Below are 26,901 nucleotides of genomic sequence, written 5' to 3'. Positions count from 1 at the left end.
GCAGCCTGCCACTGCCAGGGTACCATGATCCAGGGACAACTTCCCCGGTAGTATGCATGGCGCGCTTCAGGCTGGTGCAACGTCATGCTGGTTTCTGCCACTGCAGCTTGCCCAGCATCCGTACCCCTCCCTCCCCCAAGCCTGAGCAGGCCAGAGGCCCTGAATCAGCTGCTACTTTAACCCTGTACTGTCTGTGTGAAGAACAGACACCCTCAGGTGACCTACATGCAGAGGTAGGTCCAAATCCAAAGCTGAACCCCGGGAACTGTGCAAACACAGAAAAGAAAGGGAAATCTCTCCCAGCAGTCTCAGGAGCAGTGGATTAAATCTCCACAAGCAACTAGATCTACCCTGCATCTGTGGAATACCTGAATAGACAATGAATCATCCCAAATTGAGGAGGTGGACCTTGGGAGCAATGATATATATATTTTTTTCCCTTCTTCTCTTTTTGTGAGTGTGTATGTGTATGCTTCTGTGTGTGATTTTGTCTGTATAGCTTTGCTTTTACCATTTGTCCTAGGGTTCTGTCTGTCCCTTTTTTTTAATTAAAAATTTTTTTGTCTTAATAATTATTTTTTATTTTAATAGTTTTATATTATTTTATTTTTTATCTTTCTTTCTTTCTTCCTCCTTCCCTCCCTCCCTCCCTCTCTCTCTCTTTCTCTCTCTCTTTCTTTCTTTCTTTCTTTCTTTCTTTCTTTCTTTCTTTCTTTCTTTCTTTCTTTCTTCTTTCTTTCCTCTCTTTTATTCTGAGCCATGTGGAGAAAAGGCCCTTGGTGCTCCAGCCAGGCATCAGGGCTGTGCCACTGAGGTGGGAGAGCCAAGTTCAGGACACTGCTCCACAAGAGACCTCCCAGCTCCACGTAATATCAAACAGTGAAAATCTCCCAGAAGAGATCTCCATCTCAATGTCAAGACCTGGCTCCACTCAATGACCAGCAAGCTACAGTGCTGGACAACATAGACCAAACAACTAGCAAGACAAGAACAAAACCACATCCATTAGCACAGAGGCTACCTAAAATCATAATAAGGCCACAGACACCCCAAAACACACCACCAGTCGTGGACCTGCCCACCAGAAAGACAAGATCCAGCCTCATCCACCAGAACACAGGCACTAGTCCCCTCCACCAGGAAGCCTACACAACCCACTGAACCAACCTTAGCCACTGGGGACAGACAACAAAAACAATGGGAACTATGAACCTGCAGCCTGTGAAAAGGAGACCCCAAACACAGTAAGTTAAGCAAAATTAGAAGAGAGAGAAACACACAGCGCATGAAGGAGTAAGGCAACAACCCATCAGACCTAACAAATGAAGAGGAAATACGCAGTCTACCTGAAACAGAATTCAGAATCATGATAGTAAAGATGATCCAAAACCTTGGAAATAGAATGGAGAAAATACAAGAAACATTTACCAAGGACCTAGAAGAACTAAAGACCAAAAAACAATGATGAACAACACAATAAATGAAATTAAAAATTCTCTAGAAGGGATCAATAGCAGAATAACTGTGGCAGAAGAACGGATAAGTGACATGGAAGAAAAAATAGTGGAAATAACTACTGCAAAGCAGAAGAAAGAAAAAACAAGGAAAATAATTGAGGACAGTCTCGGAGACCTGTGGGACAACATTAAATGCCCCAACATTCTAATTATTGGGGTCCCAGAAGAAGAAGAGAAAAAGAAAGGGACTGAGAAAATATTTGAAGAGATTATAGTTGAAAACTACCCTAATATGGGAAAAGAAATAGTTAACCAAGTCCAGGAAGCACAGAGAGTCCCATACAGGATAAATCCAAGGAGAAACACACCAAGACACATATTAATCAAACTATCAAAAGTTAAATACAAAGGAAAAATATTAAAAGCAGCAACGGAAAAAACAACAAATAACACATAAGGGAATCCCCATAAGGTTAACAGCTGATCTTTCAGAAGAAACTCTGCAAGCCAGAAGGGAGTGACAGGATATATTTAAAGTGGAAAGAGAAAAATCTACAACCAAGATTACTCTACCAGCAAGGATCTCATTCAGATTTGATGGAGAACTTAAAACCTTTACAGACAGGGGCTTCCGTGGTGGTGCAGTGGTTGAGAGTCTGCCTGCTGATACAGGGAACACGGGTTCGTGTCCCGGTCCGGGAGGGTCCCATGTGCCGTGGAGTGGCTGGGCCTGTGGGCCATGGCCGCTGGGCCTGCACTACCAGAGCCTGTGCTCTGCAGTGGGAGAGGTCACAGAAGTGAGAGGCCTGTGTACCGCAAAAAGAAAAACAAAACAAAACACCTTTACAGACAAGCAAAAGCTAAGAGAATTCAGCACCACCAAATCAGCTTTAGAACAAATGCTAAAGGAACTTCTCTAGGCAGGAAACACAAGAAAAGGAAAAAACCTACAATAATAAACCCAAAACAATTAAGAAAATGGTAATAGGAGCATACATATCAATAATTACCTTAAATTTAAATGGATTAAATGCTCCAACCAAAAGACATAGATAGGCTGAATGGACACTAAAACAAGACCCATATATATGCTGTCAACAGGAGACCCAATTCAGACCTAGGGACACATACAGACTGAAAGTGAGGGCAAAGAAAAAGATATTCCATACAAACGGAAATCAAAAGAAAGCTGGAGTAGCAATTCTCATATCAGACAAAATACACATTAAAACAAAGACTATTACAAGAGACAAAGAAGGACACTACATAATGATCAAGGGAACAATCCGAGAAGAAGATATAACAATTGTAACTAGTTATGCAGCCAACATAGGAGCACCTCAATACATAAGGCAAATACTAACAGCCATAAAAGGGGAAATTGACAGCAACACAATCATAGTAAGGGACTTTAACACCCAACTTTCACCAATGGGCATATCATCCAAAATGAAAATAAGTAAGGAAACACAAGCTTTAAATGATACATTAAACAAGATGGACCTAATTGATATTTATAGGGCATTCCATCCAAAAAAAACCAGAATACACATTCTTCTCAAGTGATCATGGAACATTCTACAGGATAGATCATATCTTGGGTCACAAATCAAGCATTGGTAAATTTAAGAAAATTGAAATCATATCAAGTATCTTTTCTGACCACAATGCTATGAGACTAGATATCAACTACAGGAAAAAATCTGTAAGAAATACAAACACCTGGAGGCTGAATAACACACTACTTAATAACCAAGAGATCACTGAAGAAATCAAAGGGGAAATCAAAAAGTACCTAGAAACAAATGACAATGAAAACATAATGACCCAAAACCTATGGGGATGCAGCAAAAGCAGTTCTAAGAGGGAAGTTTATAGCAATACAATCCTACCTTAAGAAACAGGAAACATCTCGAAAAAACAACCTAACCTTGCACCTAAAGCAATTAGAGAAAGAAGAACAAAAAAAAAAAAAAAAAAAAAAACAAAGTTAGGAGAAGGAAAAAAATCATAAAGACCAGATAAGAAATAAATGAAAAAGAAATGAAGGAAATGATAGCAAAGATCAATAAAACTAAAAGCTGGTTCTTTGAGAACATAAACAAAATTGATAAACCATTAGCCAGACTTATCAAGAAAAAAAGGGAGAAGACTCAAATCAATAGAATTAAAAATGAAAAAGGAGAAGCAACAACTGACACTGCAGAAATACAAAGGATCATGAGAGATTACTACAAGCAACTGTATGCCAATAAAATGGACAAATTCTTAGAAATGCACAACCAGTCGAGATTGAACCAGGAAGAACTAGAAAATATGAACAGACCAGTCACAAGCACTGAAATTGAAACTGTGATTAATAATCCTCCAAGCAACAAAAGCCCAGGACCAGATGGCTTCACAGGCGAATTCTATCAAACATTTACAGAAGAGCTAACATCTATCCTTTTCAAACTGTTGCAAAATACTGCAGAGGGAGGAACACTCCCAAACTCATTCTACGAGGCCACCATCACCCTGATACCAAAACTAGACAAAGATGTCACAAGGAAAGAAAACTACAGGCCAATATCACTGATGAACCTAGATGCATAAATCCTCAACAAAATACTAGCAAACAGAATCCAACAGCACATTAAAAGGAACATACACTATGATCAAGTGTGGTTTATCCCAGGAATGCAAGGATTCTTCAATATATGCAAATCAATCAATGTGATACACCATATTAACAAATTGAAGGGGAAAAAATGTATGATCATTTCAATACATGCAGAGAAAGCATTCGACAAAATTCAACACCGATTTATGATAAAAACCTTGCAGAAAGTAGGCATAGAGGGAACTTTCCTCAACATAATAAAGGCCATACATGACAAACCCACAGCCAACATCATCCTCAATGGTGAAATATTGAAACCATTTCCACTAAGATCAGGAACAAGACAAGGTTGCCCACTCTCACCACTATTATTCAACATAGTTTTGGAAGTTTTAGCCACATTAATTAGAGAAGAATAAGAAATAAAAGGAATCCAAATTGGAAACGAAGAGTTAAAGCTGTCACTGTTTGCAGATGATAGTATACACTGAGAATCCTAAACATGCTGCCAGAAAACTACTAGAGCTAATCAATGAATTTGTAAAGTAGCAGGATACAAAATTAATGCACAGAAATCTTTTGCATTGCTATACACTAATGATGAAAAATCTGAATGTGAAGTTAAGAAAACACTCCCACTTACCACTGCAACAAAAAGAATAATATATCTAGGAAGAAACCTACCTAAGGAGACAAAAGACCTGTATGCAGAAAATTATAAGACACTGATGAAAGAAATTAAAGATGATACAAATAGATGGAGAGATATACCATGTTCTTGGATTGGCAGTATCAACATTGTGAAAATGACTCTACTACCCAAAGCAATCTACAGTTTCATTGCAATCCCTATCAAAATACCACTGGCATTTTTCACAGAACTGGAAGAAAAAATTTCTCAATTTGTATGGAAACACAAAAGACCCCGAATAGCTAAAGCAATCTTGAGAAAGAAAAACGGAGCTTGAGGAATCAGGCTCTCTAATGTCAGAGTATACTACAAAGCTACAGTAATCAAGACAGTATGGTACTCGCACAAAAACAGAAATATAGATTAATGGAACAGGTTCGATAGCCCAGAGATAAACACACACACAAAATTCACCTTATCTTTGATAAAGGAGGCAAGAATATACAATGGAGAAAAGACAGCCTCTTCAATAAGTGGTGCTGGGAAAACTGGACAGGTACATATAAAAGAATGAAGTTAGAACAGTCCCTAATACCATACACAGAAATAAACTCAAAATGGATTAAAGATCTAAATGTAAGGCCAAATACCATCAAACTCTTAGGGGAAAACACAGGCAGAATACTCTATGACATAAATCACAGCAAGATTCCTTTTGACCCACCTTCTAGAGAAATGGAAATTAAAACAAAAATAAACAAATGGGACCCAATGAACTTAAAAGCTTTTGCACAGCAAAGGAAACCATAAACAAGACAAAAAGACAACACTCAGAATTGGAGAAAATATTTGCAAGACATGGAAGCTACCGAAGTGTCCATCAATAGATGAAGGGATAAAGAAGACATGGCACATATATACAGTGGAATATTGCTCAGCCATAAAAAGGAACAAAACTGAGTCCTTTGTAGTGAGATGGATGGACCTGGAGACTGTCATACAGAGTGAAGTAAGAGAGAAACAAATGCCGTATGCTAACACATATATATAGAACTTAAAAAGAAAAAAAAAAGGTGATGAAGAACCTTGGGGCAAGATGGGAATAAAGATGCAGACCTAGTAGAGAATGGACTTGAGGATACGGGGAGGCAGAAGGGTAAGCTGGGACAAAGTGGGAGAGTGTCATGGACATATATACACTACCAAACGTAAAATAGATAGCTAGTGGGAAGCAGCCGCATGGCACAGGGAGATCAGCTCGGCGCTTTGTGACCACCTAGAGGTGTGGGACAGGGAGGGTGGGAGGGAGGGAGATGCAAGAGGGAAGAGATATGGGGACATACGTATATGTATAACTGATTCACTTTGTTATAAAGCAGAAACTAACACACCATTGTAAAGCAATTATACTCCAATAAAGATGTAAAAAAAATGTAATAATAATAAAAAAGGAGGGCAATCAAACAAATAAAGAAATCCACCAATGATAACAAGTGCTAAAAACTATGCTAAGATAAACATAAAAATCAGAAACAAATCTTTCATAGACAGCAAACCCCAAGTCCACAGTTGTTTCCAAAGTCCACTGCCTCAATTTTGGGATGATTCATTGTCTATTCATGTATTCCACAGATGCAGGGTACATCAAGTTGTTTGTGGGGATTTAATCTGTGGCTCCTGAGGCTTCATGGAGAAATTTCCCTTTCTCTTCTTTGTTCGCACAGCTCCTGGGGTTCAGCTTTGGTTTTGGCCCCACCTTTGCATGTAGGTTGCCCTCAGACATCTCTTCCCACCCAGACAGGATGGGGTTAAAGCAGCAGCTGATTAGGGGGCTGTGGCTCACTCAGGCCGGTGGGGGAGGGAAGTGTACGATAGTTATAATTGGAATGTGGGGTGAGCCTGTGGCTGCAGAGGCCAGTGTGACGTTGCAACAACTTGAGGCATGCTGTGTGTTCTCCTGAGGATGTTGTCTCTTGATCATGGGACACTGGCAGTGGTGGGCTGCACAGGCTCCCGGGGTCGGGGGTGGTGGATATGGATAGTGACCTGTGCTTTGCATACAGGATTCTTGGTGGCTGCAGCCGCAGCCGTAGCGTTTCATGCTCATCTCTGGTGTCCGAGCTGATAGCCACGGCTCACGCCCATCTCTGAAGCTTGTTTAGGCGGTGATCTGCCTTCTGTGGGCAGACAGGGAAGGAATCCCCTCTCCTTGCACACCCGGAAACAATGGTCTTTTTCATCTTAGGCAGATCCAGACATTTTTCTGGACTCCCGGCTAGCTGTGGCTCACTAGCTCCCTTCAGGGTGTGTTCATGCAGCCAACTCCAGTCCTCTTCCTGGGATCTGACCTCTGAAACCTGAACCTCAGCTCCCAGCCCCCACCCGCTCTATAGGTGAGCAGAGAAGTGTCTCAGGCTGGTGAGTGCTGGTCGTCACCGATCTTCTGTGAGGGAATCTCTGTACTTTGCCCTCTGCACCCCTGTTGCTGCACTTTCCTCTGTGGCTCTGAAGCTTACCTCCTACCCACCTCTGTCCCCACCAGTGAAGGGGTTTCCTAGTGTGTGGAAACTTTTCCTCCTTCACAGCTCCCTCCCACTGGTGCAGGTCCCATCCCTATTCTTTTGTCTCTGTTTTTTCTTTTTTCTTTTGCCCTACCCAGGTATGTGGGGATATCCTTGCCCTTTTGGAAGTCTGAGGTCTTCTTACTCCTCCGCCATCTTGAAGGTCCTCCCCATATTGACTTTTTAAAACTCCTTTTGAAAGTAGAAAATATCTGAAAATGATCATTTCCCCCCCCCCCAATAGTCATTTGAGACTATTTGAGTCATTTGAGACCACACAAAGCACACAATTGAACCAGGCAGAAAGTATTCAGGTGTATCAATACACCTGGCCAGATCCAGGATGTATGGTCTGGTTGAAGCAATTCCCTTCAAAAATCATACTAACCTTTCAGTGATTCATACTCACTTCTTAGTACTTGAGAGCTAGAAGACAATAAATTATCCCTAAATTTTCAGTGAGTCATAAAACCAAGGTCTTGGACTTTAGATCTGCGTTTATCCCTGATGTGCATTTATTTCCTATTTTATTAAGAAATAATAAAATAGTGAATTCCTAAGGTTGCTGTCTTTATGACATGCTTGATATAAATCATCTGAAATATTTTAATATTCCCATGTAGCACCTATTCTTTTAGTGCAAGTTTAGAACAATTCAGTGTTGTAAGAGATATACAAATATCATTTTTAGAAACCCCTACTTATCCTTTTTGATTTCATCTTAAATGTTATGTCATTCTGGAAGCATTTCCTGGCCTCTAAATTAGGTCATATTCCTTAGCTATGAAAATCTATACCTTCCTATAATAATATTCATCACATCCTATTGTAGATCCTAGTTATATTTGCCTATATTTCCTTCTAGTCTGTCTTCTAGTCTGTAATATTCACCACTTTATCTACAGACACTCCCTCAGGGCCCACCACATAGTTAGTGATCAAGTTAAAAATAAAATGTGCTTTTGCTTTTAACCATTGACTATTCTTAAAATTCCTTTAGTAAATTTTATTTATATACTATCCATTTCAGAAAAGGATTTGAGGTGGTCCTGAGCACTGTTAGGTGCTCTTTTATCTACCTCCATCATCTTGCCCTCTTTTCTTTTTTCTTTCTCCTTTTAGACCAGGAGGTGTAAATTGGCTTCACTTTTACTAGCTCTGTGGCCTTGAACAAGTTACTTAATCTTTCTCAAGTCTTCTGATATGCAAAATTGGAATAAAGGTACTTATATCACAGAGTTTTGAAGAAGGTTAAATGGAATGAAATAGTGTATGTAAAGATATTGCCCATGATAGATATTCAAAAAATGTTACTTCTCTTACTCCAGGCTGAGAAAAGAAATGGACTTAAAAAGAGATTATATGCTACATTCATCATTATGTAATGGCTCACGTACCAGAAAACTAGTATGGCAGATACTAGGGTTCAGGACTTTTGCTGTGTGCTTAAATAAGCCTACCAGATAATACGCTCTGCTCTAGTGGTAGGAAATCTCATGAAAAAAAGTCATCCATTACCTCACAACCTCACTAGCAAAAGCAACTCTACTTCCCAAAGTGCACCAAACACTAGAGTTGGAGTATTACAGTGTGGTGAGTACTGTAGGTCTGGCATAGAACTTCTGGACTTCAGCTGTGGTATTTAAACCTTTCTACAACTTAATTTTTTCATCTGTAAAATGGAGCTAATAACAGCACCACCTCATATGACTATTGTGAAGACTGAGTTACATATGTGTGGGTTTAACACAACACTTGCACATAGCAAAGGCTCAATAAAGATTAACTTTTAAAAATAAAGTATATAATAAAAATTTAATTTTTGCATTCTGATGTAGGATTTATTTTTCAGAGTTCTCATGCATTCACTAATGGAAAAGGAAAAATACCTCTCCAGTCAATGAATTCTAAAATTGGTTTTTGGTCACCAGGAAAAATCACTGATCAAAAAGTAACATACAATTATGTGTGCTAGCTGTGAAATAACAGTGAAAAATTGTTTTTGTCATTCTGAATATAGAGGTTTTATAGGAATTGATAGTGATACATATACTACCACTAGTAAAAAATACAACTTTTGATGACAAATATGAAAAAACAAACCAGCTCAGACTATTACTATGTGTGTATTCCCAAAGAGCATAATTCTTTTACATATGGTTAAAAATAGTTAAAGAATATTCTTTCCTGCTTTTAAATAATATTGACTATCGAACTACTTTGCCCAGTTCTTTTTCTCTAAAGTACTTCCATGAACTATTGAATTGGCAATGCTGTATGGGTTGATAGATCTCTTAAGATAGATCTCTCTTTTCTGTCGGGGACCAGAGAATGGAAGAGTCTTTCACTTTTCATAAATAATCCTTAGAAACTTTTCTCCTTCACAGCTAGTGAGAGAGAATACTTATATTAAGAAATTATTTAAGAATAGACAATAATCTCTCCTAACATTAGAAAAATTATGTTCATGTTTCTTGACTGGAGTGTAGTTTTCTCTACATGCAAACCTAAGAGACGACACAGATGCAAGACCTCAAGGTCATAATCCTGTGCTTATGGGACTGCACAGACCTGCATAATATCTGTGTTCAACAGCCCTCTCCCCTCACCTTTGTGCCAAAACCTATCACTTTAAAACTCTGGGTGCCTGATAAATTAACACAGACCACATCCCTGTCTTTGGAGTAATAAGAGCACTGAACATGTAGTATAGCTAGGAATTGTGTCTACATCTATAGGATTCTAATCACAACAGCCATTATTAAACTTTTCTGAGAAAAAGCTCCCTCTATGAAAATTTCCTTTGTGCTGTGAGTTTGGACAGATGAACAGGAGCTGACATGCAGGTGAGTCTCACCTTCTATCACACAAGCAGTGCCTATAGAATAAGTACATGATACAGAGATGGAAGGTATTTCATATCCTTGTTTCATGTAAATGTGACTGATCCTACAAGATCTATACAATATATAATATATTTAAGGTATTAAGAAAAAGGTGATTTTCTGTAGATACCCAAGATTTTAAAATCCAAATTTCTGCTAAATGTAAATGCAAACATCCAATTTCCCAAAGCAGTATGTGCTATAAATATTTGCCTCAAAATAAAATAAAATAATAAAGCATGGTATGTGCTCCTTTTCAATTAGTTAATTTATGCATTAATTTCTTTTTTGTTGCATATAATGAACCTATTAGGATCACTGTCCATTTTCTTTCAGTCTTCATCAATTGCCACCCTTCTGGATGGGTATATTCTCCCCACAAGCATAAATGTTCACTTTTCTCTAAACATCAATTTTTTTTCTTTGGAAAATGATTTCTGAGCATCTTGTCCCTGGGCTATGTGCTGAAAATACAATAATTAATAGGACCAAGTTTCAGCTCAGGTGTACCCTTCAGCCTAGTTGATGATACAATTTGAATGTTGCCCTTCTCTGCCAGTCATATTCATTCAATTATTCAATAACTCATTGATTTATACATGCATAAAAATTTCACTTTTCACATATTACATAACAAGTTCTTTCAGAAAACCCCTGTGAAGTAGGCATTAGTTTTCCACAAATCACAATTTAGAAAATCCTACTTAGCCACACATAATGAAATATGCCTATGTATTGTTTTTTTTTTTAATTTTCACTGAGATAGTAACTAATTTTGAAGAAATTAAATTATGTTTTCAAAGTACATATTTCTAAAATTTTGACCTAGGGAAAGTACTTACAGGTTTAGTATTCCCTTCAATAACTTCTTCTAGAGGTTCAAGTTTAAGATCCTTTGGTTAGAGTAAGAAATGGGTAGAAAACAAGAAATTAGTTAATTAAACAAAACATCATATATTTGAATGGTAGCAATTTTTGGCTAACATTAAACCGAAGGAACTTCATGATCTGAATGGAGATGAAATAATTCTGATTTTTTAAAGTGGGCTCTTCCAATAAAGATTCTTTTACCCATTATATCAATTGTAAGGAGCTATCTCAGATGTGTTCAATTTGTTATTACTTTGAATGTACATCACTGATGCCATTAAAAGAGAACAAAGTGGAGAGAAGGTTCATTAAAGCAGAGAGGGAAAGGATAGAAACAGTAAAAAGCAAAAGTTAGGATGACTATGCTGATTTCTTTTCCTGTGGTTATATGGCAATATACTTGAGATATCATGATAGACATTTACACTCTACTGCTAATTTTGCTTTGTTAAGACGTGAAATAAAAAACAAATGAAACCACTATTGATATTTGTTAAAAATGAAGGGTTACCAAAAAGACCTTAGAGTTTTCTGCAGTGATCAATGTATAATGCTAATGGCTCCACTGAAACCAAGACTGTAATATATAAGGACTTCATTCTAAGAATATATATCCTAGAGAGTGACATCACCAAAATGGTGACATAGGTTGTTCCTGGCTTTGCTCCCCCTCACAAGAACAACATGGCTTTGCTCCCCCTCACAAGAACAACAACTAACAACTATTGAGAACACTACACCTCTGAGGGAATCCTAGAACAAGGCTGAAGCAACCTCCTGTACCACAGAGACCAAGACAGACTTCATTAGAAGGTAAGAGAGGTGGCTATACATTGACAGCATTGCCCCATCACCAGGCCAGCACAGCACCACCTGGACAGATCTTCCCTGAGCCTCTGGTTCCCTCAGTGGGAAAAGAGATCCCAGGAGAGACAACTAGCCCGAGCCAGTATTTTGGGTCATTTTGTGAAAGCTCCTACTCTGATCTTGTACCACAAAGATGGGAAATCTGTGGGGCTCAACCACAGGAAATCTGACTGTGACAGAGAAGAGGGGAGGGGCTCGCAACAACCAGCACACAGATCTTGGCAGACCAAGCTCTGCAGTGCCCAAGTAGTAATCCCAACCAGCAGCTTTGCTCATCTGCAGAACCAAGCTGGGAACTTGGGGGAGAGCAGATCTGCCTGATTCGGATCTTCAAAGGAGTTTTGTTGGCCCTAGAGCCCAGTTTGCCCACGCCCAAGCAAGGAGCTGAATCATATTCCCACCCACTATGGTGAGTGTCTTCCAGGCCGATCTTACCAGAGGAGCTGGCAATAACTTCTGGAAGTAGTGTGGCCCAGTGGTGCTCAAGCCAAGAGGTGGGTGAGCAAAGCTGATTAACCACGAAGCAAAACCAGTAGCAGGTGTGGAATGTTCCCACGCTATGCACAAACAGATGGATTAATTCATAGCCAAAACTGAGGGTAGGTCCTGGCATCTCCTTATCTGAGACCTTATTTGGGAAACTGAGAATAGCCTGGAGCTAAACCTCCCCCTCTTGCCTAGGCAGGGGAGGTGAGACTCAGCTCCACCTGCTGTGGAGAGTGTCTTCTGACTCCATCTCACCAGAAGGGCTGGTGACAACTCCTGGAAGTTGTGCATCCCAGTGGCACTTGAGCTGAGAAGCAGGCAAAGCCAATAGTTTGCAGAGCAAAGCCAGCAGCCATGTTTAGTCAGGGAACTTGGGCTGTGGGTTGGCTTGAGTTAAAACAACAAAGAGCTTCACCAGCTTTAGAGCTGCTTGTCCTGCTACATGCAGGCAATTATTCTAATTCATAGCCCTGTTCATTGCCAAGTACAGTCTCCAATGTGTCCAAGCAAGGAACCTAACTAGAGCACACAGGAAGCTACACAGCTCATTCAACACCCCTACATGCAGTGGTACTTGAACAGAGAGCACAGACCATGGCTTCCCCCATCTGCAGAGTAAAACCAGTGGCCTCACCTGACCAGGGAAGTCAGTGTACACTATGGACTGGCTTGGGTCCCCAAACAATGAGCTGTATAGGCCCTGGGTCCTGTACTGCTGCCATGCCAGGGCACAGAAGTCCCATTTACTACTGTATATAGTAACCAGTCCCAACCATCTATTAAGTCTGACCAGAGAATCCAGGCAACCATGGAGCCCATCCTACAGCCTCACTTGTGTAAGGAACCAAGCCAGAGTACTATCCAACAGTTCTCAGCCAATGGCACAACCCGTATCCCTATCCTCAGAGCTGAAACAATTGCCCTGCCCCCAATAAAGCATAATAGCAGGCCCCACCTGCTCAAAAACATTACCAGCAGACATACCCCAAAACCCAAACTGAGCTTACTACTGAAGAACTGTCTCTGCCAAAGCCAACCTGTAGAGTCTGGAAGGGGAGCCCAATTACTCAAACGCACAAATATCAATGTAAGGAATCAAAGATTATGAAAAGTCAGGTAAATATGACATCACCAAAGGAAATTAATAAAACTTCAATAACTGGCCTTAAAATGAACACCTATGAAATGCCAGAGAAAGAATTCAATAAGATCCTCTTAAGGAAATTCCTCTTAAGGAACTGCAAGAAAAAACAGACAGCTACACAAAATTAGAAAAACAAAGCATGAATATAATGAGGTTTGACAAGGAAATAGCAGCCATCAAAAACAAACCAAAATAAACAAAACTCCTAGAGATGAAAAATACAATAACTGAACTGAAAAATTCAATAGAGAATTTCAAAAGTAGACTCAACCATGCAGAAGAATCAGTGACCTGGAGGATACAACACTGGAAGTTACCCAGGAAGAGGAGCAAAAATAAAAAAGAATGAAAAAGAGTGAAGGAAACCTATGGGAATTTGGGAGACACTGAAAGGGAAAAAGTATTCACATCATGGGAATTCCAGAAGAAGAGAAAGAGAAAGAGACAGAATGCCTTTTTAAAGGAATAATGTCTGAAAACTTCCTAAATTTTGGGAGAGATATGAACATCCAGATCCATGAGGCCCAAAGGACCACAAATAGATTGAATCTAAATAGGGCTACTCTGAGACACGTTAATTAAATTGTCAAAAGTCAAAGACAAAAGAACTGTAAGGGCAGCAAGAGAAAAGAGAGAAGCCACATACAAGGGAACCCCCATAAGATTATCAGCAGAACTTTTCTGACCAGGAGAGAATGGGATGACATAATAGAAATATTGAAAAAAAATAACTGTCGACTAAGAATTCTATACTTGGTGAAGTTTTCTTTCAGAAACAAAGGAAGGATAAAGACTTCACTGGACAATCAAAAGCTAAGGGAGTTTACCACCAGACCTGCCTTATAAGAAATGTTAAAGGCAGTTCTTTGAGTGGAAGTGAAAGAATGTTAATAACATCATAAAAAGGTAGTATAAGTCTCACTGGTAATAAGTATATAGTCATTATTTCTGCAATATGGTAATAGTGATGCATAATTCACTTAACTTTTGTTTAAAACTTGTAAAAGAGCATAGCAAAAATAACCATAACTGTAGTAATCTGTTGTCAGTTACATAATATGAAAACATATACATTATAACAGCAATAACCTAAAAAGTGAGGTGGACGTAAAAGTGTAAAGTTTACAAATTCTATTGAAGTTAAGTTGTTATCAGTTTAAAATAGGGTGTTATATTTTATGTAAGCCTCACGGTAACCACAAGTGAAAATCTTGTAGAAATTACACAAAAGAACATGATAAAGAAGTCAAAGCATACTGATACCAAAAGACATCAAACACACACACAAAAAGACAACAGCATGAGAAACAAGACACAGTAATCTACAAAACAACCAGAAAACAATTAACAAAATGGCAATAGTAAGTCCTTACCTATCAATAACTATTTTAAACATAAGTGAATTAAATTCTCCAATGAAAAGAGATAGAATGGACCACGCTGAGCCTAAACCCTGTCCCCCCAAACCCCAAGACCTTTTCAGCTGTGTGGATTCTGAGACTAGCCTCCACTCCCACCTAAACCCCACCCTGCCTAAGCCCCACCCCTGCCTAAGCCCCGCCCCCCTTGGTAGTGTTTTTTCATTTATATTTTTTCTAATATATTTTTCTATTTTTACTTTATTTTTTATTCTTTGTTATTGTTCTGCTCCTTTTTTTTTCTTTTTTTGATGCACTGCTTGTCTTACAGGATCTTGGTTCACAGGCCAGGGTTCAGGCCTGAGCTCCTGTGGTAGGACCACTGAGTCCAAACCGCTAAACTGAAAGAGAACCTCAGACCCCAGGGAACATTAATCTGAGTGAAGTCTCTTGGAGATCCTCATCTCGGCACCAAGACCTGGCTCTGCGCAACTGCCTGCAAACTCCAGTGTGGAAAGCACCAGGGAAAGCAACCTGTACGACAGGAACATAGCCCCGCCCATCAAAAAAAATGAGATGACAAAAGTTATGTTACAGATGAAGGAGCAAGGGAAAAACCTAGAAGACGAATGAATAGGAAATAGACAACCTACCTGAAAAAGAATTCATAGTAATGACAGTAAAGATGATCTAAAATCTCAGAAATATAATGGAGGCATGGATCAAGAAAATACAAGAAATGTAGAACAAAGACAGAGAAGAACTAAAAAGCAAGCAAACAGTGATGAACAACATAATAACTGATATGAAAAATACACTAGAAGGGGGCTTCCCTGGTGGCGCAGTGGTTGAGAGTCCGCCTGCCGATGAAGGGGACACGGGTTTGTTCCCCGGTTCAGGAAGATCCCACATGCCATGAAGCGGCTGGGCCCATGAGCCATGGCCGCTGAGCCTACGCATCTGGAGCCTGTGCTCCGCAATGGAAGAGGTCACAACAGTGAGAGGCCCACGTACCGGTAAAAAAAAAAAAAAAATACACTAGAAGGAATCGATAGCAGAATAATTGAGGCAAAAGAATGAATAAGTGAGATGGAAGACAGAATGGTGGAAATAACTGCCGAGGAGCAGAATAAAGAAAAACGAATGAAGAGAATTGACGACAGTCTCAGAGACTTCTGGGACAACATTAAATGCACCAACATTCGAATTATAGGAGTCCTTAAAGAAGAAGAGAAAGAGAAAGGATATGAGAAAATATTTGAAGAGATTATAAGTAAAAAGTTTCCCTAACATGGAAAGGAAATAGCCACCCAAGTGCAGGAAGTGCAGAGAGTCCCAAACAGTATAAACCTTAAGAGAAACATACCAAGACACATATTAATTAAACTAACAAAAATTCAATGCAAAGAAAAAAATATTGAAAGCAGCAAGGGAAACGCAACAAATAACATACAAGGGAATCCCCATAAGGTTATCAGCAGATTTTTCAGGAGAAACGCTACAGGCCAGAAGGGAGTGGCAGGATATATTTAAAGTTATGAAAGGGAAAAATGTACAACAAAAATTACTCTACCCAGTGAGGATCTTATTCAGATTCAAAGGAGAAATCAAAAGCTTTACAAACAAGCAAAAGCTAAGAGAATTTAGCACAACCAAACCAGCGTTACAACAAATGCTAAAGGAACTTCTCCAGGCAGGAAACACAAGAGAAGGAAAAGACATACAAAATCAAATCCAAACAATTAAGAAATTGGTAATAGGAGCATACATATTGATAATTACCTTAAATGTAAATGGATTAAATGCTCCAACCTAAAGACACAGACTAGCTGAATGGATACAAAAACAAGACTCGTGCTGTCTACAAGGGACCCACTTTAGACCTAGGGACACATACACACTGAAAGTGAAGGGATGGAAAAAGATATTCCATGCAAATGGAAATCAAAAGAAGGCTGGAATAGCAATACTCATGTCAGATAAAATAGATTTTAAAACAAAAACTGTTACTAGAGATAAGGAAGGACACTAGATAAGGGATCAATTCAAGAAGAAGATATAAAAATTATAAACATTTATGCACCTAACATAGGAGCACCTCAATATATAAGGCAAAGGCTAACAGCCATAAGAGGGGAAATCAACAGTAACACAATAATAGTGGGGGACTTTAATACCACAGTTACACCAATGGACAGATCTTCCAGACAGAAAATAAGTAAGGAAACACAGAGTTTAAATGACACAGTAGACCAGATAGATTTAATTGATATTTATAGGACATTCCACCTGAAAGTGGCAGAATACACTTTCTTCTCAAGTGCACACTATTCTCCAGGATATATCACATATCAAGCCTTGGAAATTTTAAGAAAATTGAAATCATATCAAGCATCTTTTTTGACCACAATGCTATGAGATTAGAAATCAATTACAGGAAAAAAAACAACAACAACCAAAAAACACAAACACACAGAGGCTAAACAGTGTGCTGCTAAATAACCAAGAAATCACTGAAGAAATCAAAGAGGAAATTAAAAAATAAACAGAAACAAATGACAATGAAAACACAATGACCCAAAAGCTATGGAATACAGCAAAAGCAGTTCTAAGAGGGAAGTTTATAGCAATACAGTCCTACTTCAAGAAACAAGAAAAATCTCAAATAAACAATCTAACCTTACACCTAAATCCATTAAAGAAAGAAGAACAAACAAAACTCAATGTTAGTAGACGGAAAAAATCATAAAGATCAGAGCAGGAATAAATGAAATAGAAATGAAGAAAACAATAGCAAAGATCAATAAAACTAAAAGTTACTTCTTTGAGAAAATGAAATTGATAAACCTATAGCCTGACTCAAAGAGACAAAAAGGGAGAGGACTCAAATCAATAAAATTAGAAATGAAAAAGGAGAAATTACAAGAGACACTGCAGAAATACAAAGGATCATAAGAGATTACTACAAGCAACTCTATGCCAATAAAATGGACAACCTGGAAGAAATGGACAAATTCTTGGAAAGGTACAACTTTCCAAGCCTGAACAAGGAAGAATTAGAAAATATAAACAAAGTGAATCACAAGTAATGAAGCTGAAACTGTACTTTAAAACTTGTCAACAAACAAAAGTCCAGGACCAGGGCTTCCCTGGTGGCGCAGTGGTTGAGAGTCCGCCTGCCGATGCAGGGGACACGGTTTCGTGCCCCGGTCCGGGAGGGTCCCACGTGACGCGGAGTGGCTGGGCCCGTGAGCCATGGCCGCTGAGCCTGTGTGTCCGGAGCCTGTGCTCCGCAACAGGAGAGGCCACAGCAGTGCGAGGCCCCCGTACCGCAAAAAAAAAAAAAAAAAGTCCAGGACCAGATGGCTACATAGGCGAATTCTATCAAACATTGAGAGAAGAGTGATCAACTATCATTCCTAAACTCTTCCAAAATAATTGCAGAGGGAGGAGCATGCCCAAACTTGTTCTACGAGGCCACCATCACCCTGATACCAAAACCAGACAAAGAGATCACACACACAAAATTTACAGACCAATATCACTGATGAACATAGACACAAAAATCCTGAACAAAATACTAGCAAACAGAATCCATCAACATATTAAAGGATCATACACCATGATCAAGTGGGATTTATCCCAGGAATGCAAGGATTCTTCAATGTACACAAATCAATGTGATACACCATATTAACAAATTAAAGAATGAAAACCATATGATCATTTCAATAGATGTAGAAAAAGCTTTTGAAAATATCCAATACTCATTTATGATAAAAACTGTCCAGAAAGTGGGCATAGAGGGAACCTACCTCAACATAATAAAGGCCATAAATGACAAACCAACAGCCAACATTGTTCTCAATGGTGAAAAATTGAAATCATTTCATCTAAGATCAGGAACAAAACAAGGATGTCCACTCTCACCACTCTTATTCAACATAGTTTTGGAAGTCCTAGCATGGCAATCAGAGAAGAAAAAGAAATAAAAGTAATATTAATTGGAAAAGAAGAAGTAAAACTGTCACTGTTTGCAGATAACATGATACTCTACATAGAAAATCTTAAAGATGCCACAAGAAAACTATTAGAGTTAATCAATGAATTTGGTAAAGTGCAGGATACAAAATTGATGCACAGAAATCTCTTGCATTCCCATACACTAACAATGAAAAATCAGAAAGAGAAATTAAGGAAACACTCCCACTTACCATTGCAACAAAAAACTTTTGCACAGCAAAGACAATAAACAAGACAAAAAGACAACCCTCAGAATGGGAGAAAATATTTGCAAATGAAACAACAGACAAAGGATTAATCTCCAAAATATACAAACAGCTCATGGAGCTCGATATAAAAAAACCAAACAACCCAATCAAAAAATGGGCAGAAGACCTAAATAGACATTTAGCCAAAGAAGACATACAGTTGGCCAAGAGGCACATGAAAAGATGCTCAACCTCATTAATTATTAGAGAACTGCAAATCAGTATTATAGTGAAGTATCACCTCTCACTGGTTAGAATGGCCATCATCAATAAATCTACAAACAATAAATGTTGGAGATGGTGTGGAGAAAAGGGAACCCTCTTGCACTGTTGGTGGGAATGTAAATGGATACAGCCACTTTGGAGAACAGATGAATTGATAAAGAAGATGTGGTACATATATACAATGGCATATTACTCAGCCATAAAAAGGAATGAAATTGGGTCATTTGTAGAGATATGGATGGATCTAGAATCTGTCATAAAGAGTGAAGTAAGTCAGAAAGGGAAAAACAAATATCATATATTAATGCATATATGTGGATTCTAGAAAAATGGTATAGATAAACTGGTTTGCAAGGCAGAAATAGGGACACAGATGTAGAGAACAAATGTATGGACACCAAGGGGGGAAAGGGGAAGGTGGGATGAATTAGGAGATTAGGATTGACAAATATACTCTACCATGTGTAAAATAGATAGCTAGTGGGAACCTGCTTTATAGCACAGGGAGCTCAGGTTTTTGCTCTATGATGACCTAGATGGGTGGGATGGGGTGGTGAGAGGCAGGTCCATGGGGGAGGGGATATGTGTATACATATAGCTGACTCACTTCATTGTACAGCAGAAACTAACACAACACTGTAAAGCGATTATAATCTGATAAAAAAGAAAAGACATTGAATGGCTGAATGGATTAAAAAAAAAAACAAGATCTAATAATATGCTGCCTACAGGAGTCTTACTTTAGCCTTAAAAGCACATATAGACTGAGAGTTAAGGGATGGAAAGAGACATTTCAAGCAAATAATAACAACAGAAAGCAGAGGTAGCTATACTTAGACAAAATTGACTTTAAACGAAAAATGGTGAATAAAGACAAAGGGTGTCATTATATAATGACAAAAAGATCAATATATCAAGAAGATATAAGAACTGTAAATATTTATGCACCCAACATTGGAGTACCTAAATATATAAAGCCAACTGACAGAGCTAAAAAGAGAAATAGACAGTAATACAATACTAGTTGGGGGCTTTATTACCCTACTTTTATTTTAATTATTTATTTATTTTATTGGAGTATAATTGCTATACAATGTTGTATTAGTTTCTGCTGTACAATGAGGTGAATCAACTATATGTATTCATACATGCCTTCTCTCTTGAACCTCCCTCCCACTCCTCCACTCCCAGTCCCACCTATCTAGGTCACCACAGAGCAAAGAGCTGAGCTCCCTGTGCTATACAGCTGGTTCCCACTAGCTATCTATTTTACACATGGTAGTGTATATATGTCAATCCTAATCTCCTAATTCATCCCACTCTCCCCTTCCCCCACCCCATGCCCACACATCCGTTCTCTATGTCTGTGTCTCTATTTCTGCCCTGCACATAGGTTCATCTGTATCATTTTTCTAGATTCCACATATATGTGTTTATATACAGTGTTTGTTTTTCTCTTTCTGACTTGTTTCACTCTGTATGACAGACTCTAGTTCCATCCACATCTCTACAAATGACCCAATTTTGTTCCTTTTTTATGGCTGAGTAATATTCCATTGTATATATGTACCACATCTTCTTTATCCATTCATCTGTCAATGGACATTTCATGCAGACAGAGAATCAGTAAGAAAACAACAGATTCGAACAACATTAAAGACTAAATGATCCTAATATTCATATTCTATCTCTCAATAGCAGAATATATATTTTTCTCAGGTGTACAACAAAATTCTAGAATGGACCATATGTTAGGCCACAAATCAAGTCTTAGCAATTAAAGAAGATTAAAATCATATCAAGTGGGCTTCCCTGGTGGCGCAGTGGTTGAGAGTCCACCTGCCGATGCAGGGAACATGGGTTCGTGCCCCGGTCCAGGAAGATCCCACATGCCACAGAGCAGCTGGGCCCATGAACCATGGCCGCTGAGCATGTGCATCCGGAGCCTGTGCTCTGCAATGGGAGAGGCCACAACAGTGAGAGAACTGCGTACCACAAAAAAAAAAAAAAAAATCATACCAAGTATCTTTTGTGACCACAATGGCATGAAAGTAGGAATCAATAAGAAGAAGAAAACTGAAAAATTCATGAAAACAAGGAAATTAAACAACACTGTCTTAAACAACCAATGGATCAAAGAAGAAGTTAAAGAGGAAATAAAATTTTTGAGACAAACAAAAGTGAAAATGCAACACACCAGAACCTGTGGGATGCAGCAAAAGCAGTTCTAAGAGGGAGGTTCATAGCAATAAACACCTACTTAAGAAGTAAGAAAGATCCCAAATAAACAACCTCACTCTACAGCTTCAAAAACTAGAAAAAGAAGATCAGAGCACAAAGTTAACAGAAGAAAGAAAATAATAAAGATTAGAACAGAAATAAATGAAATAGAGAACAGAAAAACAATTGGAAAGATTATCCAAACTAAGAGTTGGTTCTTTGAAAAGATAAGAAAAATTGACAAACCCTTAGCTAGACTAACCAAGGGAAAAAGAGAAAGGACACAAATTAACAAAATTATAATTTAAAAATCAGACATTATAACTGATACCACAGAATTCAAAGGATCATAACAGCCAACCATATGCTAACAAACTGGGCAACCTAGAATAAATGGAAAAATTCTTAGAAACATATCATTTACCAAGACTTAATTAGGAAGAAATATAAAATCTGAATAGACCATTTACTAGTAAAGGGATTGAATCCGTAATCAAAAACCTCCCAACAAACAAAAGTCCAGGACCAGATGGCTTCACTCGTGAATTTTACCAAACATTTAAAGAATTAACACCAATGCTTCTCAAATTTTTCCAGAAATAGAAGAGGAGAGAGTACTCCCAAATTTATTTTATGAGGCCAGCATTATCGTGAGACTAAAACCAGAAAAGGACACTAGTAGAAATGACAGCTATAGGTCAATACCCCTGATAATTATAGATGCAAAAATTTCAATAAAATACTAGCAAACCAAATTCAGTAGCACATTAAAAGAATCATTTATCATGATCAAGTGGGATTTATCCCTGGGATGCAAGGATGGTTCAACATATGCAAATAAATCAGTGTGATACATCATCTTAACAGAAAGAAAAAAATCATACAATCATCTCAATAGACACAGAAAAATCATTTGATAAAATTTAACATAAATTCATAATAAAAGCCCTTAACAAAAAGTCATAAAAGGAACATATCTCAACATAATAAAAGTCATATATGACAAGCCCACAGCTTCCTCAACATCATACTAATGGTGAAAGGGTGAAACCTTTTCCTCTAAGGATCAGGAATAAGACAAGTGTGTCTATTCTCACCACTCCTGTTCAAAATAGTACTAGAAATCTTACCTAGAGAAATCAGGCAAGAAAGAGAAATAAAAGTAAATGAAGAAGTAAAACCATCTCTATTTGCAGATGGCTTGGTTTTATAAACAAAAATCTTAAAGATGTAACAAAAAAAACTGTCAGATCTAGTCAAGGAATTCAATAAAGTTTCAAGATATGAAATTAACATACAAAAATCAGTAGCATTTCTATATGCCTACAGTGAATTTTCTGAAAAAAAATAAAGAAATCAATCCTATTTACAACAGCATAAAAAAATACTTAGGAATACATTTAACTAAGCAAGTGAAATTTCTCTACTGTGAAGACTGAAAGACATTGATGAAAGAAATCAAAGAAAATACAAAAATACAAATAAGTAGAAGGGTATTCTGTATTCATGAACTGGAAGAATTAATATTGTTAAAACATCAATACTACCAAAAGCCATCTATAGATTCAATAAAATCCCTATCCATATTCCAATGGCATCTTTTACAGAGGTAGAAAAAACACTCCTAAAAGTTATATGAACCACAAAAAACGCTGAATAGCTAAAGAAATGCTGAGAAAGAAGAAAAGAGCAGGAGAGATCATACTTCCTGATTTCAAGTTATACTATAAAGCTAAAGCCGTCAAACAGTATGCTACTAGCATAATAACACACAAAAGACCGATGGAATAGAATTGAGAGCCCAGAAATAAAACCAAACATATACAATCCACTAATATTTAATAGGGAAGAATACTCAGTGGAGAAAAGAAAGTCTTTTTAATAAATGACTCTGGGATAATTGGATATTCACATGTAAAAGAATGAAATTGGACCCATATCTTACACCACTCACAAAATTAACTCAAAATGGACTAAGGATTTAAATGTAAGACCTGAAACCATGAAACTCCTAGAAGAAAACATAGTAATAAAGCTCCCTGACATGATTCTTGGTAATGATTTTTGGATATGTCACCTGAAGCACAAACAAATAAATAAAAAATAAACAAGTGGGATACATCAAACTAAAAAGCTTCTGCACAGTAAACAACAACAACAAGGAAAATAAATCAATAAAGTGAAAAGACAAACTTTAGAATGGGAACAAAATATTTGAAAACCATATATCTGATAAGGGTTAACATTCAAAATACATAAATAACTCATATAATTCAATAGCAAAAAAAAAAAAAAAAAAAAATGAGCAAAGGACCTGAATAGACATTTCTCCAAAGAAGATATATGAAAGGTCAACATGTACATGAAAAGATGATCAACATCACTACTCATTAAGGAAAAGCAAAGTAAAACCACACTGAGATATCACTCATGTCTATTAGAATGACCATCACAAAAAAAACAAGAGATAACGTGATGGCAAGAATGTGGAAAAAGGGAATGCTTGTGCATTGTTGGTAGATTGTAAATTGGTGCATCCACTATGGAAAGCAGTATGGCTTTCTCACGTTCCTCAAAAAATTAAATACTGAGCTACCATATGATCTAGCAATTCCATTTCTGAAGTATATTCAAAGGTAATGAAAACACTACGTCGAAAAGATATCTGCACCCCTATGTTCATACCAGCATTATTTATAGAAGCCAAGACATGAAAACAACCTAATTGTCCATCGATGGGTGAATGGATAAAGAACATGTGAGATATATATATATATATATATATATACATACATATATAATGGAATATTATTCAGCCACAAAAAACAAGGAAATCCTACCATTTGTGACCACAGGGATGAGCCTTGAAGATATTATGCTAAGAGAAATAAGACAGAGAAAGACAAATACTGTACTGTATGATATAATTTATATGTGGAATCTAAAAAAAATAAAAACAAAAACCCCAAACTCATAGAAAAAGAGAGCAGATTTTTGGTTACCAGAGGGAGAGAGTGGGAGGAGGGGAATAGGATGAAGATAGTCAAAAGGTACAAACTAAAAAAAAAAAAAAAAAAAAAAAAGGTACAAACTTCTTCCAGTTATAAGATAAATAAGTATTAACGATGTAATGTTACAATATGATGACTATAATTAACACTGCTGTATGGCATGTAGGAAAGTTAAAAGAGTAAATCCTAAGAAGATAAATATTTTTCCCTTGTTTTTCTTCCTTTCCTTTTTATTGTACCTGTATGAGAAGATGGATGTTAACGAACGTATTGTGGTAATTATTTCACCTTATATGTAAATAAAGCCATCACGCTGTATGCTTTAAATTTAAATAGTGATGTATGTCAATTATTTCTCAAAACTGGAAAACAAGTGAGGATTATGCACAATAATTCCTTCAAATAGATAAGAAATAAATAGAAAGTTATAGAAATCCAGACTGCCTGAAATAGTATAAGCCTGTTAATAACAGAGCTACATAGCTCTAGCTATGCAGTTCTTTTGTGGGTGAACTTTATGCAAGTTATTTAACTTCTCTGCAATTCACTTTTACTATTTCCACTGCCTTATATTCTCTACCCCTAGGTTTTCCTCTAGTTGGCTCTTCCTTATTTTTCTAACTTCAACTCAAATATCACATCCTTAAAGTGACCTTCTCAGATTACTCACTTTAAGTATCCAACCCTCCATCTTCATCACATTGTCCTACATTTTCTTCATAGTACTTTACACTATCCGAAATTACTTCATTTCATGAATTTGTTTACTTGGGGTTTGTCTGTCTCTCCAGAGACCAAGGACCTTACCTGTTTTGATCACTGCTATATTCTCACTGTCAGAATAGTACCTTGCATAAAGTGGGTACTCAATAAATGTTAGTTGAATAAACAAGTGGCTGAATGAATGCCCATTTAAATCCTAGCTCTTCTGTGAAGACAAACATATAATGCATATAGATGTGAATTGAATCTTTAAAAGTACTCTGCATATAGAAACTGTAACAATAGTGATCTCTTTGACTGCTGTTTCCCTAATAACAACTCAGGCACACTTTTCAGTTCTACTTTCTTTAATCTAAGGTAAAAAACTTAAAGCAAGTTGTATGAGTGTGACATCCTTAATTATATCCCTTTAAATATGGATATACTGTGATCTGATGGTATACTTAAGACTTCATGAAGATTAAACGGACTTTGTTGTTGTTTTGTTTAAGCATTGAACACTGGTTTCTGCAGAGTTCAAGCAAAACATGAGATATAATCTCAATATATCCCATAAATACTCAGAGAGGCTGAAGTGGAAAAAAGGAATGTCTGAAGAGACTTGTAGAAATTTCAAAGGTTATTTTTCCCCCACATAAATGGTATTGGGCTTGGTTTACAGTGCAGGAAAGATTTATCATAGATACTTAGTGGTGAGAAAAGACAGTATGGCTTCCACTCTAAGTACATTCCCTTTTAATGTGGAGATCAAACCTAGTGCTAACAACTGAGAAGACAAAACAGCCATCAGTAAAATATAATATGCACTTAGCTTCTGTTTGTCAATTGGATGTTTTTCCTCTAAAAACCTAATTCAGCATAGTACAGAACAAGTTGCAGAAAAAAACCCAACTTGCACTGCTTCTCCTTTCATTAAGACAGATCATGCTGAGCCCCACACAGCTGGAGCCCCATGTTTAAGACCATCAATCACATTGTACTTTCAGCAAACCTCTCAGCCACTGTTCTCATAATGAAATGCTTTCATAGGAATGAAGGGAGAAAAAAGCCTAGAAAAGAAGGAGACATGACAATACTTTGATTTTAAGTTGGAAAAAAAGCCATGACCTGAGTTTGAGCTACCCCTTTAAAAAGAATGACATACATTTATGACACCAGAAGAAAGACAGCTTTGCCAAGGACTTCCAAACCATTTTAAAAAGAGGTACTTGTATTCTTTAAATGAATCCAAACTTATTTAACAACTGAATCTTTATGTTTTAACAAGGTTTGTTTTTTAAATAGGGTCCTGCATTTCCAAGACTTCCACCATTGGAAAACTAATTTGTATGGCCACTATTTTTATTATCAAGCATTTTAATCTCAATTCACACATCAATTAATGAAATTAGAAAGGAGGAAAGTTGACTTGCAGCAAACTCTTAGTTTATGTTATTTGTCCCCATAAGTGGTCAATTTAAATTTAGTGAACAGTGATGTGGTGGCAGAGGGACTGGAACTCTCCAAAGTTGTTTCCTCTAGACGTGGTTCTTCTTTGTATAGAATCTCCATTTCAGAGACCTTACCCATCCTTAGGACATGAGGTTTCAC

At 37.5% G+C, this 26,901-nt stretch overlaps 1 protein-coding gene across 1 annotated transcript in view; it reads right to left on the bottom strand.

Moving 5' to 3' along the window:
- NECAB1 (N-terminal EF-hand calcium binding protein 1) overlaps positions 1–26,901 on the bottom strand; it is a 292,307-nt gene that overhangs the window by 22,376 nt on the left and 243,030 nt on the right. The window contains exon 9 of the mRNA XM_065895521.1: positions 10,979–11,029. Coding sequence (XP_065751593.1) covers positions 10,979–11,029 — 51 coding nt within the window. The remainder of the gene's footprint in view (positions 1–10,978; positions 11,030–26,901) is intronic.

Source organism: Phocoena phocoena, chromosome 17 (assembly GCF_963924675.1).
Source record: "Phocoena phocoena chromosome 17, mPhoPho1.1, whole genome shotgun sequence".
Classification (NCBI taxonomy): Eukaryota; Metazoa; Chordata; class Mammalia; order Artiodactyla; family Phocoenidae; genus Phocoena; species Phocoena phocoena.
The sequence above is the reverse complement of the archived record's forward strand: the minus strand, read 5'-3'. Positions and strand labels throughout refer to the sequence as shown.